The following is a 16928-nucleotide window of genomic DNA, read 5'->3' as shown; positions in this document are numbered from 1 at the left end:
ACCAGCAGATCTTTAATAGATGAAGAAAGCAGCAATTTGTCCCAGGTTGAGGATTCACTGCCAAAATCTTCTGGATAATTTATGTGCATAATTTACCTCCAAGACCTCCAATTTTGGTGCAAATATGTAGGATATTCACCTACTGTTGAGTCAGGTACAATCAGCTGATTGCTAAAGCTCTTGCCACCTCTTTCACATTGGCACAGGACCATTCAGTTCCATCCATTTGTGTATCACTGACAAATGGCAACCCATCTCCTGATCCTAACAATAGTTCCTATGTAAAGTATTTTTTTTCATAGCCAGCAAAGATCAAAACAGATTTATGAGAACAATAGGAGTCAGCATGTTAATTATGGGTCGGCTTTGGGCGACAAAGCCAAAGCTCCAACATGAGCTGAAACATAAATATCTCTCTTTGCCTGATTACAAATTATTTTGCATAGTCTGGTCCAGATCCTCAAAGCTAATAAACACATTAAACCTTGACAAACATAGTGTTAAAAATTCAAAAGGCCAATAAAGAAGGAGAGGGTTGGGATTTCGAGGTTGAATACCCTTATCTCCTTTGTTTCATTGTTTCTATTTTAATTGCATATATATAGCAATGCTTAATAAATAACTACGCAGGGCTCAAGACCTCCAGATAGGAGTTCTTCTGTGTGTGCACTGTGAATAAAAAGGGTTGTTCAAAAAATGTGCAGACTCCAACAATTACTGTTCCCAGCTGGGGCTACATAAACCTCTGTACTGAGTCCCTGTGAAGGCTAATAGACGCTATGAACAATGTCACACAGTAACTCTTACACACACTCATTAGAAGCCACTCCTGATGGCGTTGTAAACGACACAGAGTTGTGGATGGTGTAAGTTTAAGTTCGCTAAGTACAGTTGTAGTCGAAATGAATATTGTGGAAAGAAATACTACAGGAAAATAAATTTTACGTTTTACGTGACAGACAGAAAAAATACTTTAAATTACATGCAAATAATTTTGGATGATTGGATTATAAAATGTCAAGTAAATAAAAATTATTGAAAAAATGCATACTGAATACAGAGAATGCAAACAATATAATGTGTGTCTCGTAAAAAGGATAAATACAATTTTTCAGATTAATAAGTGCAACTGTGTTACTTTATAGGCATGGAGGGCTAAAAATAATTCATAACCACTCAAAGTATCTGTCAATGACTCAAACTCAAGGTTTAAAAGACATTAAAAATAAACTGTATTTAGTTTGTGTTCCACCAACAATAGAATGGCAGGCCTTCAAGACGTTGGCACAATGAGAACTGGCTGAGAATTTCTTTGAACCCTTTGAACATCTCTTTTCCAATGAACAACACTGTTCTGCCCTCACCAAGCAAATAGCAGTCACTCTAAAACCTACAATCACCACTAACTCACAACAGATGTTCCTACTGTACTCAGGAGTGAAGACCTTTCATCACACTTACCCCCTATGTAAAACACAACATCGTTCTGTTAACATTTCTTTTTAAATTTAAATTAATTCAGCTCCCAGTCTTTATCGGTACAGAAATGATAAATACACCAAACAACAAATGAAGGCATGAAGCTTCTGCATCAGGATGAGTCTTTATATTCCACTCTCTTCCTTTCTCTGTCTCTCTGTCTTTCCACTAGTCTGCTCACAGCATTTCACCAGCAAGGATGTTATCAGAGCCCTCTTTGTTTCCTTGGCATCTGTCATTAAGCAATCAGTGATGCCCGAGTTTTCCTGTAGCCTTGGAAAGACCTCAGAGTGGTGACTGCAACAGAGAGAGACAGGAGACACAGGTAGGATGGCTCAAAGAAAGAACCATGCTATCTAAACTAATGTTTAGACCTGTGTTTTCCCAGAGAAGCCTACATCAATGCCATACAGGCAGTTCCCACTTTTTGGATACAGGTTGCTCTTATCTTCTCTCTCAGGTGAGCTGGTGGGGTGAGGGTGGGTGGTCAACACCTTGTTGTAAGCAATAAGGGCCATCATCATAACCCTACGAGCTAATGCCATGTGAAAATGACTTGTCTATGGTTCACAGGTTCTCCATTCCACTAGCAGAGGCTGTCATCCTTCCTGCAACCCCCAGCAACCTTCCTCTCTGTTCCCACCACAGGCACCCCTGTCTAGGTGGAAAGGAAGGGGCTGCAGAAGGGAGGGGGGCTGTGATTACCTGGGGTCAAACACAGGATGTGGGTAACAAAGGAAGAGTTCTTCGAACCCACTTCATTCCCATCCACAATCTGTGCTTGAACAGTCACGGAATTCAAACAGTGGCACCGAACAAAGCACATGTATAGAGAAATTCATGCTGGTTTTACAAAAATTCACACGATTCAGAGGGGGCACAAGTACTGTATGCTTAGTACAGACAAAGACTGAATTTTAACGGTCTGTAAAGTGCGTTGAAATAACTGGAAAATTTGGAATAGAAGGAAATATTCCACAGGTAGGCAGTGAAATGTACAAATTAGTTATGTGTGATGGATGAGCTGCTTCTCATTATTTCCTATTTTTTGGCAATGCAAGTCCAAACCACACCTCAAGGAAAGCAACATTAAATGCGATATCAAATCTCTGTCATTTCAGCATTTTCCCTCTACAAAAAAAAAAAAAAAAAAAAAAAAAATCCATCCAGTCCAAGCGGACTGTTGTTTGTACAGTTTGTGCAAGTTTCTGTTCTCTTCCTCTGTGGAGTGAAGACTGACAGAGTGGCTTTGAAACCTCCACTTTCTCTCTGTAGTCCTTCCAAAATAAATCAGTGGCCCAGCCTCGAGACTTGATAGAGTTCTATTGAGGAGCTCAACATAACTGCAAATGATGAAATATCACATCACATCTTCTTTATACAGAAAATATTTTCTGTATTTTGATGGTAGTTTGAATTCTAAGTAAAAATATTTGTGTCACAGAACGACAGTGTTGATTGGTAAACAATCAACCAAACAAACTGAATTTCATGATTAAATACAAACAGCACAGTTAAGATCTACCCCTCCTTATTGGGGGAGGAGGGAGAAGGGGGGATGGGGGGCTATCAAGAAAAACATTGTAAAGCTACCAATCACATAGAATAGCAAGTACAGGGTCTGACTCTCTACTGTGGGACATAAAACCAACAGAATGGCTACACATTAAGAGGCTCTGGAGGACCATTTGAGACACTTGGAAAGGGTAAGGGTGTGTTTCACAGCATCTCTCATTAACAGGCAGCCCCTGGGTGAGAGTGACAGAGAAGGTTCAACCCTGCGTCTGCAGGCTGGGAGCTATAAAAGGCTGTCAGCTCACAGTGTCACAGACTTGCTCCACATGTATGTGTGTATGAGAGTTTGTGGGCAATTCCATAAGTGTTTGCAGTATGTGTGTTAAATCTTTGCAGCACAACATGCTTAGAATATATGGACACGAGTGTGCCAGAGTGTTGCACACAGCATGGAGGCATCGGTGGACTAATTTAAAAAGTTCCCACCTTCAGAGACCTCTCCCCCCATCTCCCTGTGAGTGGTTTGCCCCCTTGCCCTTTATCCGCCAGACAGGGAGGGTTGTTTTCTCATCCAGGGAGGAGGGAGACGGCAGCCCCTGTGCCCCACTGAGAAAGAAACATAGGGGGCTTGGCTAGCAAGAAAGAGGCCCCTGGTTCCCACATATTGCTTGGCGTTAGTGTTTGGCCTGCAGCAGCACACCTACAGTAAACTCACACCCTGAGTCACAGCAGAGCTGTCAGTCTTCCCAGTGAGCTAAGCCTCAGAGGGTTTCATTACACACATCACTTTAGACCATCAATTAACTCTACATTCAACCGCACACAACAGCACTGATTTTAAAATGGCAACCAAGTGAAGCAAATTTGCTACATTTCAGAATAAGACATATGAAGAAAATACTCTCCCTGTTAAAACAATCAAAAACATTCTTGTTCTCTTTGAGACAGTCTATTTTGAAAAAAATAATTAGTAATAGTAATAAAATAATAATTGCTAACATTGTAATGAAAGTAATGGTATTTACAAATGATTATAATGTTGCTGTTAATTAACCAATTACACAAAGATTGACTTTGGTATTAAGTTTACATTAGATTTGAAAATACAATACTGATGTTCATCTCTGTAGCTAATAAAATACAACTATATCTATAACAAAAATTAATATCAGAAAGATCACATCAATAGAGATCATATTGCTTGAATTACTTTCTTAATACTTCTTTTAGTGAGAGCATTTTTGATTATAAAAACAGATTGTACTGTTGCAATACTACAGTCATCCTTTAAAGGACATTGGGCACAAATGATTTGTGCAGGATGATTGATAGAGTGATTTGTGGGTGTTTTGGAGGCAAAGTCTTTTGGGGAGGTGCAGTATTTCTGGGACCCACTTTCAATACTATGTAACAGTGAGTGAAAAAAAGAGAGCACTGATCCAGAAAAAGGTTAGAGGAGACAGAAAGAGAGGGAGAGAAAGAGAAAGAGAGAGAGAGACCCAACGGTGAAACTGATCCCTGTTGACCCCTTCGGCATGCCCTCTTTCTTTTTATGACTTTCCTCTGAATCGTCACTCACCAGCCCTATCAGCGCATCCAGCCTTCATTCACACATGCGCGCGCGCACAGACGCACACAAACACAGACACACACACTCACACACACACACTGCAGTGGACATAATAAACAAGATTAGAGTGTTTCCTGTGGCTTTGGCAGGCTAAGTAAAATATAATATTATATGTATAATATATAATATAATTTACAGTGCTGTAATCATGTTTAAAATGTATTAATGTGTCTTAAAAACTGATATTTTAATATATGCAACATGGTAATGATATGCACTAACATGAAAGGGAACAGAGTCCATATTTAATGTTCTTGTGTACAGGCTGGCGGGATGACAGTGTTAAGTCCTTGATGGGCCACTCACACACACCGTTAGGCCACTAACTCTGCACCTGTGTTTCTGCACAGCCTCTGGGGTCTCCCTTTATGGCTTAGACTAAATTAGATGGACCATATGCATTTCTACACATGCTTAAATACAAAACTGCTGCTGGCTGTGGTATTTATAGTTGGACTCTATTTAGCTGTATCTGAGATGGAGGGCTATAAATCAGCAGAGAAGAAAACACAAAATTGGTTAGGCATTGCTGAGAACTGGCACTTAACACTCAGACTGGCCAAGCTCATTTTAAGAGGAGAGATCGATATGTCTTCAAGAAAATGTCACTCCTCCTCTAGTATTGTTTATGACAATCATTACAGAATCTGCAATAAGGGCATTCTAAAAATCACACTTACTGCACAACAATAACAGTTATTTTAGTCATATTACTCTAGTTGTAGAAAAAAACTGAAGCTTTAAGGTGTCAAAGCAAAATTGAATAATTTGGATACTGATCTAGAGCAGAAGAAATGTATGTGTTGCATTTTTAAATAACGTTATAAGCAGCCAGAGCTGCCAGTTCATCTGTGAACAGTTCCATCACACTTAAAAAGAAATCAAAACACAGGACAGATGTTGAGCAAAACCACATTTAAGCATTGACACAAACTGGCATCTTTTCAAATGATTGGGGCACATCTATTAAATGAAGTGCAGTGAGAATAGATTCTCCATGGCCAGGCCATAAGGAAATATTTAACCAGCCAATTCCAGCCAATTAACTTTGATCATGATGACTGCATTTCAAATCTCAGTCACTCTTCTGTCTGGGTGAGTATGAACATTCTCTTTCTATGTCTTTCTCTCCTGTTTGGGTTTGGAGTTGCTTCATGTAACACAGCCAAACATGGTGGTGAGTAATGAGACTTGGCAGACTGGCCACAGATCTCTTCACACTTAAGTATTAAACAAAACATTTCCTCCACTGTGAGGTCAGCATAAAGCAGGACACTGAGGAAAACCAGTGGGTCAGTGGGATCAGATTTGCCAGGAAAAAGACACTGAAGATAAGGATGGGACAAAAATCAAGGAAATAAAAACTCAATACCTTTGTAGAAAAAGAAGTGGATAGAACAAGTGGCGAAGGAAAAAACAGAGATAAACTGCTTTTCTAATTGCTAACATATGGTGAGCACCCATAGTTAGCTGAGTTTAACATCTGGACAGAAGGTAGTGGATGTGTTTCATGTCTGTTCAGGTTTGCATATGTAAAAACAAGCTTTTCTGTACATTATGTCTTCAATGTTGAAATCCCTGATCCTGCGGTCTTTGCTTTGTGTCTCTCCAAAGTGAAGCAGACACTCAGAAACACACACTTCCCTATCCATGATTCCTCCATTCCTGAGCCTCAGTGGTTGATTTTACACTAGCTGTACATGAATCAGGGGGGTAAAGAGGCGTGGGAGGGCAGACAGCAGGGGATTTCATGCTGTGATGTAAGGGTCTGTAGTCTGGGTGCCAAGCACACAGCATGGCACATAGACAGAGCAGCTACAGAAGCACTAGGGCCTGACAAATTCCACCAACCACTATGGAAATGAGAAGGAGGTGGTGATGAGGGCAAGACTGCTGACCCAACAACAAACTGACAGCACGTGTAAAATTCAAAGAATTCCCTTGCGGTCCCAGGTATTATTTCACCACTTTGAGAGCGATAACTAAGAAACAGGCTCCATGAAAAATTTGCTGCATTTACTGAAATCTTAATTATTCATATGCATCCGTTAGACTGTATTCACAAAATCATTGAGACGAACTGAAGGCATTTGTTCAGAATAGGTACACAGCAAACTGAGCGAATTTTAAAGAAGAATGAAAAATACACAAAGATAGGCACCTCTAAGTCGTTAAAGAACAAGTGTGTGTCAGCCAAGTTGAAGATCATTTCTTCCATCCGCAGACCTAATGATACAGATGTCGGTGGGTCCTGCAAAATAGACAAAAATGATTAAATCAAACAAAGATATTCCTTTGGAGTATTACAGAAATATATTTTTTCCACTTTGAATGAGTTAAAGTAACACAGTAAATAATAATGTTTCATGTAAGTTAGTCAAGTAATACAGAAAGCTATTCCCAGAGAAGACATTAGACAGGCTTTTAAGTTTCTGCCTCTGTTTACGACCATCTGAAAAGGACCAGAATAGTCATCAGAAATGCCACAGACATGAGTGAATGCCGTAAAAGTGTGTCTCCTCTCTGGAAGGGTGGTCAATTTAGAAGATTTAGGGTCACAGTCTCATCGTAAATAGCCCATTTTTCCCATATTTGTGCACATGCATCATCTGATTTCTCCCTGGGTGATACAGCAGAGTTCTCCCTGAAGTTTCTTCGATCACTGACATTATATTATTAATAATATATTAACTTATTAAAAATGACTTATATCTAAGACAAGTACTGGTAGTTCTCTGCATTAGGAATAATGTCCAAGATTCTTTTAAATCATGATTTCCTGTCAGTGATCTGCTGTACCGATGATGTTGTTGCACAGTCCGAAAGATACTATGTGGGGTAAACTTTACTGCATGACTGCATGTAAAGCCAAAATATTGCAAATACTGGCAGTGACACCTTGCTTTTGTGCCTCATTTCCAACCAGATTTTTTGCAGTTTCGATCAGAGGTGGAACCACAGTATCAGGCTGTCAAAGCTGCCAATCATCTAAATGACACCTTTTTACTGAAACTCATCAAATCATCCCAAATCATCAGAAAAATTGCCATGTACATAAATCACTATCTGCCTAAAATGGTGGGAATGAGCTCCTGGGAAACTTTAATGTGATTTGTACTTGTAATTTTTGTTTTCGCTCACATGCTAAAATGGAGGTGTTTATGGAGTTTATGGAATTTATGACTATAAACAGATTTTATGACCTATATTGCAACCAGTCACTAGGGGGCAATCAACTTGTCTATGGATCCATCATGTTATTCATCTTTATATACAGTCTCTGCTGTTGATGGTTGATGGTCATTTTTACCTAAAAATCTGTTTTATTATTTATCAATATACTTCAAACATGTACTTTTAGTTTTAGAAAATTCACTTTCCCATACCATTATGAAGGTTTGATTCAGGCATAAAACAACATACAAAACATCCATCCATCCATCCATCCATCCATCCATCCATCCATCCATCCATCCATCCATCCATCCATCCATCCATCCATCCATCCATCCATCATCTATACCCGCTTATTCCTTAACCAGGGTCACAGGGATCTGCTGGAGCCTATCCCAGCTCTCTTTGGGTGAAAGGCAGGGGTCCACCCTGGACAGGTCACCAGTCCATCACAGGGCCACATAGAGACACACAAAGACAAACAACCACACACACTCACACTCACTCACTCCTATGGGCAATTTTAGAGTCAACATACAAAACATACTATCATTAATTATCTTACTTGTGAGAAGTACTTCCATTTTTGTTTTTGCAAAAATAGGACTCATTGTAGATTTAGTTTCTAATCAGCAAACTGTCTTCAGCAAGCAACAGATAAAGAGAGACAATGGCAGGCTGTGCAGAAGGATTTTCTACAGGCAGGACTACAGGCAGGGATTATGGAGGTAAACCAACTGAAGACACACCTGAGCTTTCTACTGATTAGCTGTCACAACCAACAATGCTTATGGGTTCACTAAAATGACAGAGGACAAACCACACAAGTAGAGCTCAATTCCCACATCTAGAGGTTTTCTCCTTCTTCTTCGAAGTCCCACATTAAATCAATCTTTCAGTCAAAATTAATTAAAAATAATTTGCTTCCCACATCAACAGACTTACAGCTCCAAAAACTAGTGCAGTTTTAGTATAGTGATTTAGCCTTGTGGTCTAGTTTGGTGGGAAAAGTCAGTCTTCTCTGGTGCAAGTGAATCCCTTCCAATTAAATCTAAACAATCAGTCAGTGAGGGGGTTAAGAACACAAGCAGGCCAGAAGGCCAAAGTGCTGCTGCTGTCATTGCTTCAGCAACACCTGTCCCAAGATGTCAGTGCCATCCACAGGGAGCCCTTTCCTTCCCTCTGAGCCCCTTACCAATAACACACACATCCCCACCCACTTTAAGCTCTCATTCTGGCCAGCCCAATAGCAGCACAGCTGGCCTCAGCCATCAGCTTTATGGGGGTAAGCTGCCTTGATGCCAATTAAAAGAGCTGATAAGAACAGCAGTGTGTGTATGTGTGTATGAAAAAAACAGTCAGAGAGAGAGGTGGGAGGTCACAGTGAGTGAGGGAAAGTGTGGATGTGTGCTCACTCAGATATACATCTATTTATAGTTAGCTCAGAGCAGCTAGGAAGGAAGACTTTTTTGTTCATGCCACTAAGGCTTGGATGACATGAATGAGAAGGGGATGGTTCATGTGGTGAATGGTTGGAGGTAGGGGAAGTTTGTCACTCTCTTAATGAAGTAGTTTTTAGATCTGTGTTTCTGATAAGCTCTAGATCTCATGATCTGTGGTTGCTGTGATAGTGTCAGCAGGTAAGAGCAGAGAAGAAAAATAGAAGAAGAAGAATAAAATTGGTAAAAAAAGGACAGAAATGGACAGAGGTGGAGAAAAACAGTGAAGAAAGATAAAAGTGAGTGAGCGGCTCCTAGCAGCTCTCATATCTTATATGAACTGTGATGGAACGGGCCCTTATGGAATCATCAAGTGTTTCCTGTTTCTGAGGAGCCCACGGGAGAGCCGGTGTATTCATGTGTGTGTGTGTTCATATTTGTGTATGTGGTTGGAGACTCCCTCATCACCAAGCTCCCTAAGCCTTAGCTCTCTTTCTTTACCCAGCATGCAGGGCTGAGAATAAAGTAAATAAACAGTGGAGGGTCATGGGGCAGCTGAAAGCGGGTAAAAGAGGGCTGCTGTCCCCATCAAACACCCCCTCACACCAGAACAAAGGCACAGAGCATGGGCTGCAGAAACTAAGCCCTCTGACATATGAGGAGCAATATGTCATTTTTACTTCAAAACACCTCCACAACCAAAACAACCGGTGATTAGAAGTGCTCCATGCAGACAAAGATAATTTATCACATACAAATCCTGAATATTCTACAATAACTATGTTTTTTGTACTATATCTAAATCAATGACAATGATGCATCTTAAAAATGATATAGAGCACATGAAGCACAAAAAAGCCATGGGATTAGGATTGCCCCTTATTTCCCAAATTGTTTGTTTTAAATGTTTAAATTTAGAGAAGCAATTCACATGAAACAACAAACAGCAAAGGATGGAAAAGTAAACTTTTCTTCTTATGAGCATACACAGTGACAAGGAATAGAAAATTACCTCCCAGTATAATAATATATATTTGTGAAGATTTATATATACAATATATTATTTGAACCTTAATTAGGGCAGGTTCAAGTGAATCTCTGGGCTCTAGTTTGAGTTTTGACTAAATTACATTTGGTGTACTCTCCTGCCAGGGTCTCCAGGGAGATCCCTGCTCGAAAAGGATGGATTGAGAGGCACTTAATTAAACTAACAATGTGGCATTTCTGAAGGAGAAAAGAACACTTAAGACAGCCAGAGTGCAACTGTTGTGAGCCCCTACACCCGAGCCCCCAACCAGCCATGCATAGCTCCAACAGCTGCGAAGAGCAGTCAAATACTTGCCAAGCCTCATTGAACCTATTTAAAAAGAAACAATTATCTGTACATTGAGTTCTGCTCCATCTTCTTACTATGGATTTAAGGCACGGGCACAGTGAAATCTGTCATCCACTCAATGACCACAACCCCATCCCTCAGCCCTGATCACTGTTTGTTTTTTAATATTTATGCCTTTTGCTGATAAAGTGCACTGCTACTGCCACAGTCTGATGTCACTCACCCGTCCATATCTGTTGGCATAAGAACCCGTAAGCAAGGAATGGAAAACGATGATTGTTTCATCCAGGTCCCAGATGAAAACTCGCTGGAGAGATCAGGGTGGAGGGGGAAGAAAGAAATAAAGACAAACAGAGAGAAGAGGCAAAATCAATGGTGCACTCTGTACGTTTGCAAGGTGATCCTCCTGGTCAATAGGCCAGGAGCATGTATTTGCGTGCCACAGGGACCAGGATCCATTTGCTTGGATTGGTCACCTCAACACTCCTTGCATCACCCCACCACAGACTTCCCAACCCTCGACATTTACATTAGAGTAATCAATAGTGACAAAGTAATTAACTAGATATGTTAACATGCCATGATGTCAGTGCGGTAATGGGTGCTATTAACCTACATTAACCAGTTTTTATTCATATAATATTAATGAAGACTCTTCTGAATTACCAAGAGTTTATTTTGACATATGGTTAATCTGGAAATGTTGTATGGCTCGTTATCCTTTGATGACTATTATACGTTATTCACATCATTTAATTAATAAATGCCTTATTGTTTATTTACAAGGTATACATGAGGACTTTATATATGATATGTATTAGGTCATGTCACATATTCCACTATGCATCAATAATGTATAGTTAAGAAATCAAATCTTTAAGAATTAATGCCCATCAAGTGTTAAAGCTGGTGTGGCAGCCATATAGTAAGTGAATTAGTGTCCATGTGCCTCAGACAGGGCGAGGCTGTCTGTCGCCAAGGTAGCAGGCTCACCCTACCTCAAGGTCGGAGTCAGGCGGCGGTGATGGGTTGGTGTTCCTCCTTCCCCGGCCACGTGACTTTCCATCTGAGGCCCGGCGCAATCGATCTGAATCTGAATCTTTAATGGGGGTTGATGGACTGTGGATGGTACTGTACTCTGCTGAAATGAAGGAAAGAAGGAAGGAGAGTATAAAAAGAGAGTATCAAAGATGAGCTACTATTTATCAAACATATTTGAGTTACTATTTGTCTTGATGTAGGACAAACAGCTTCCTGGGAAACTATTTTTTCAGGCCTGCAGGTAAGAAACGTCATAAATCAGCTGCAGAACACATACTAAAAGCTACTGTGCTCCATACCAATTTAATAAGCAACAGAAAAAGCAAGTATGTGATCCAATCTAAATTGGATGAGTATGTATGAAATTATGTTTAGTTAAAACATGATGTCTTTTATGTCTATTGATGACAATTTCAAATGCAATCATACATTTCTGAGTGACTTATAAAGATAAAATCAGTGTTCGATTGCCAGAAGATGCATTAATGTCACTTGACGTTACGGGAAATTCTTCATCTGTTTCCATTCTGAATGTTTTTCTTGCTAGCCACACTGCAGTAAACTAAATATGACTGAAATAAGTTCTTAGTTAAGCATTTGAGTTAGAGTTCATATTCTCTTATCAAGAGCAACTACAAGTCACATGAAAAAGAGGAAGCTCAGTTGGCCCCCTGGTTTCAAAAGAAGCATGGCTCTTACGAGGATCAGACTCTATAGATATTCAGGTTACAAAAGAAACTGGGCCACCTGTGGTTTGATTCCTACCTGCAGAGTTGTCTGTGAGGGCCTGGCTGGTGATGCCAGTGGGTGGCTCCTGGAGGGTGTAGGTAGTGGTGGTGGAGGGCGTGCTGGGGCTGCTGTTGTTACTTGTCATATAGGGTGAAGTGTAGGGTGAGCTGTTGTAATACTGAGCATACTGGCCCTGGCCAAAGGCCGGATAACTAGAGTAGTCCTGTAGAGAAAGACAGACAGAGTAGGAAAATGGGAAAAAGTTAGGTTATATCTGGCTAAAAATAAGGCATGAAATGAAAAAAACATAGAAGAAGAAAAGATTGGAAACCTAGCGGTGTGCAAGGGAAGATTTTGATCAACAGAGAAAAAAGGTAGCGCAGTTGAGGAGGAGAAGTAGAAAGCCTGGCAGAGTAATGTGAGATATGCCCTGCACCAGTCTTGCTACTTTACAGTGCAGATTCCAAAACATAAATGCAAACACATGTCTGTTCTGTCCTACATCTGGACAACGATCTGTCTTGTTTTTTTCTTCTCCCTTTACTCTATGGCATAATACATACAGTATGTGGTGGAGGAGGTACAGTAGATAATCCTGCGTACAAAGCTTTTGACATCCTGAGTGATTTATGTTTGAATGTGTCACGGATGAAATGTAACATATTGAGTATGCACGTTTCATAAAGATTTCCAGGTTGGGAAGAAGTCTGCAATTTAAACTTATAGCTGCATACTGATATCAGATCGCAAAAACAAAATGAAAGGAAGAAGAACCCAGCTACCTGTTGTGTGCTGTTGAAGCCGGTCGAATTTGTCAGGGAGTTGTTTCCTGCATACAACCCTGATGTTGTTGTAAAAGTACCACCTTTAAGGAAAAATAATAAAACACTGAGTTAAGTATTCACCAAATTATATCAAAAGACATGAAATTTGTTCTATTGTATCTGTGGCACTGCAAAGAAGTGCAGTGACAGAAATGAAATGGCACTTTGTTAGAGGGAAGAAAAAAAGATTAGTGTTTTGTGAAACAGCTATTTGAGGCGGTGAACATCAGAAGGTCAGAGAAAGGCTTCTCTTGTTGCATCTTTATCAGTGATTGGATCAGGCCTGATGAATGATGGGGGATGGTGGCAGAGAAGGGTAAGGACAGACCCTGGTTTCACAGCTGTCCATACAGTTTGAGGAGGTTTGGTTGTTGTGGTAGAAATGGTGAATGCATGGGCAGTTTAGTGGCTCATGAGAGAGAGAATATTAGAGTAGTACGGTTGAAGTTGTCCTTAGTCCAATGGGGGGGTAGGTACTGACATCCAGTCTGAATTAATATGTAAATTCCTCTTTTCAACTGCTCAAAGAATGGTCCTCCTGGGTACTTAAATAATTTAAAGGGGTTGATAGTATCTAATGACTTAATTATACATGGCATGAGTTATAGAGGAGAGGAATAGCAACAGCCTCTGGGGGCACAACTTCTCTCGTCAGCAGCCAAAGGGGCTCACAGACTGTCATAGAGTTAAATGCAGCCATGGGCCATGACTATCGAAGCTAAAATGATATAATTATTTGTATTTATGGAGCTACATATTGTATAAGTCTCTCAATGGCCAGGGCCCAAAAACATATCAGGGATTTTTTTGCTGAATGCAAGCCTGGTAGGTGTCTTAGATCTTCAGGCAGTCAGTTGGTGGTGCCCAGAGGTCAAACGAAAAATGGTAAACTGGCTTTTAGCCATTATATTGCCTACTGCTGGAACCAGATCCCATTAGAACTTATATTTTCGCCACCTGTCGACATTAAACGCTGATCTTTTTTCCATGCCATTAATTAATGAGTCACTTTTACCAATTCTTTACATTGTTTTTAGTGCATAAAACTGTATATGACATTACAAAGGTTGTCTGTGCATTTATATTTTTTTGTTTTACCTTTTATATATTATATTGTTTGTATTTAATTTGCATTTCATGTTTTTATACTCATCTTCTCTTTTTTCATTATGTAAAACACTTTGAATTAACTTGCATATGAAAATGTGCTATACAAATAAAGTTGCCTTGCCTTTGTTCATTCTAGCGATCACAATTGGTATCTGGCAACAAAGTAGTTTCACTAGAACCTTTTAATTAGGCAAAATATCCTGGATCAGGATTGGTTTTTTGAGTGAAAATTCTCAAGCCTATAGTCACAACCATTTTTATAATGGTTAATCACAAAGTAGTCAAAGTTAAAGGTTATGGTTATTCAGATAAGAGTGGAGAGAGAGCTGTGACTGCTTGATTTGATACATAGGCATACTCTCAATGCAAAGTGTAAATATGACATCCACCAAAGTTCAAATCACTATAGCAAGGACTAGCTTCGTAGTGCTTAACGCTTAGTACATGCAGATTATTCTGCATGATAATAAAATGTATAATCATATGTAGAAAATTTCAATAATAAATATCAATAACAATGGGAAATGTTATGGGGAGTTTCTGACTTTCTCAAAGTGCAATATAAAGTCTTATGTTTTAAAGGTTTCCTCACTAATACTGCATTTTTAAAAAATCTGTCATTGCAGTTCTTATAACCTCTACAAATAAAACCCCTGTGCTTTATTCCCGTTTCCATCCATACAAAGACAAATTCCTATTCCATATATCCACAAGGAACAGGAAACATTACAAATGTTACCATTGCACAACCTCCTGTAGCCAAAAAATATCCTGTTGCTTCAGTAAAACAAATTCAGAGAAAAATGTACTGTTCCTAAATGGGGTGTAATTACACCTTTGTTCTCAGAGACAAACAGAGTGAGCTCCTTTCATTCTCTGGTCATTGGCCCCATCAGGAGGGCCCTCCCACACCGTGACAAACGTGAAGCAGCTTTCAGAACAGGGGGAAGGATCATAGAGGTGGGGGCCACAAAGTATACCATATGGAAGAAAACATGGAAAAGACGAGATGTAGTTTCTTGTTTAGCCTTGTCAGTTCGTTAAATAACCAGCACAAAAAGAAACAAATACCTCCGAAGTGGCCAAGATTACCAGGACCCACCAATGATCTGTGCAGATTCTCATTCTGATCATCCAGCAATTAAACATGCAATATTTTTAACACGATTTTCATTCTGGCCTCTACTAATTATTTTCCAGAGAGCTCTTTTTGTTTTATTTGATATTTCAAGGCCTGCAGGGCTAATTTTAAAACTTTTGTGTTCTCTGCAGATAGTTCAACATCAAGTTAAAGTCCAGTAGAACAATAAGACAGAGAGAAGGAGGAGTAGTGCTGCAAAGGACAACAAATTAGTCTAATGCACAGTTCAAACAGTCATAAAAGCTCTCACTGGCAGGGTTTGAGGGCAGCTCAGTGGAGAACAAGGAGCCACATAAAAGCCAGAGGGACCCCTGCTAGACCAGTGAGAATGAGCCCATGCTGTTGGGATTGGTGGTGCTGGTTATAGGAGGGGGAGAAAGAGGGGGCTCTTGTGGTTCCCCGGGGGGCATGTTTTCTCTCCCTCCCTCTGTCCTGCTCCAGTTAGTTCACTCACTCAAGACCAGACATCATCCCTCCCTCCTCTCCTCCTTCCCTTCTGCCTTCTGGCTCCACAATTGGAAGTCCATTTGCTTTGCTTGATCAGTCCCCTTGCCATGGGCTATGTCTATCATCAGTGCACAATATTTGTAGCAGAAGTTTGTATGCCCCACTTGGGAATAGGCTATCAAGTCCAGATGGGACTTTCCTTTTATAAAGGCAGCTGAGGCTTCAGCTTCTCTAGCTTGCGCTGCCACTGGGACAGAATGTCGGAATCCAATTATTCACCTAATTAGCATCTGTTCAGTTCCACAATCAAACAATACGTCTGTCTCTTTGCACACCTCTGACATTTTTGACTTTTTCCAAAAATCCATGAGACATAAACCACCACAAGGCACTGCAAAATTGTGATGCACAAAAATTCTTTGTCCCTTTTATGATGACCTTAGCACCTATAGATAGCTTTAGGGCACTGGATATGAAAACAAGGAGCAAAAACATGAACTTGAGCATCCTCCAATGGCTGACAACTGGTCATAGGCTGGTGGCAGGGACACTGACAGAGAGGGAGAGTGTCAAATATTAAAAAAAAGGGTTTTGTTTGGGACATCCAGGCTTGAGACATCTCACCCAGGCAGATCAATAGGCCAGAAAGAGTAATGATGATGGTGTGGCAGAGGGCCAGAGCCAAAGTTAGAGAACCCAGGGCTGGAATAGTGGTCAATCTGTCATGTAACATGGCTGTCAATTACTAACGCACTTAATGCTATGTGGGGCATCTGATAGCCAGAGCTAGCAGGAGAGAGAGACTGACGGAGAGAAAGTGAAAAGACAGAGAGAGCAGAGTGAAAGACAGAGTAACAGCATAATACTTAGAAGATGAATGGGCACATAATACTGTCATCATGAGTTAAACCACTAAGGCCCGGATAGCAGCTTATGCATTCTGCCGCACATGCTCCATCTCTTGCTCCTTTTTTCTCTCTCCCGGCCACTCCTTTTTCAAGCGCTCAGCTGCACGCTGAAAAAGTCTGGCTGTGGCCGACTGTATTTGGTTAAGAGGCGTGGA

At 40.3% G+C, this 16928-nt stretch overlaps 1 protein-coding gene across 20 annotated transcripts in view; it reads right to left on the bottom strand.

Annotated features, from left to right (window-relative positions):
- The window catches only part of eya1 (EYA transcriptional coactivator and phosphatase 1), a 63653-nt gene that overhangs the window by 10765 nt on the left and 35960 nt on the right, over positions 1–16928 (bottom strand). For 14 of the 20 annotated variants that reach the window (XM_026292030.1, XM_026292028.1, XM_026292031.1 and 11 more), the window contains 5 exons: positions 13126–13208; positions 12380–12566; positions 11572–11714; positions 10797–10880; positions 6786–6875 (listed from right to left, as the gene is read on the bottom strand). In XM_026292030.1, the coding sequence (XP_026147815.1) occupies positions 6786–6875; positions 10797–10880; positions 11572–11714; positions 12380–12566; positions 13126–13208 (587 nt within the window). The remainder of the gene's footprint in view (positions 1–6785; positions 6876–10796; positions 10881–11571; positions 11715–12379; positions 12567–13125; positions 13209–16928) is intronic. The other 6 variants (XM_026292024.1, XM_026292027.1, XM_026292043.1 and 3 more) reach the window with 1 other exon arrangement.

Source organism: Mastacembelus armatus, chromosome 20, assembly GCF_900324485.2.
Source record: "Mastacembelus armatus chromosome 20, fMasArm1.2, whole genome shotgun sequence".
NCBI classification, from domain to species: domain Eukaryota; kingdom Metazoa; phylum Chordata; class Actinopteri; order Synbranchiformes; family Mastacembelidae; genus Mastacembelus; species Mastacembelus armatus.
The sequence above is the reverse complement of the archived record's forward strand: the minus strand, read 5'-3'. Positions and strand labels throughout refer to the sequence as shown.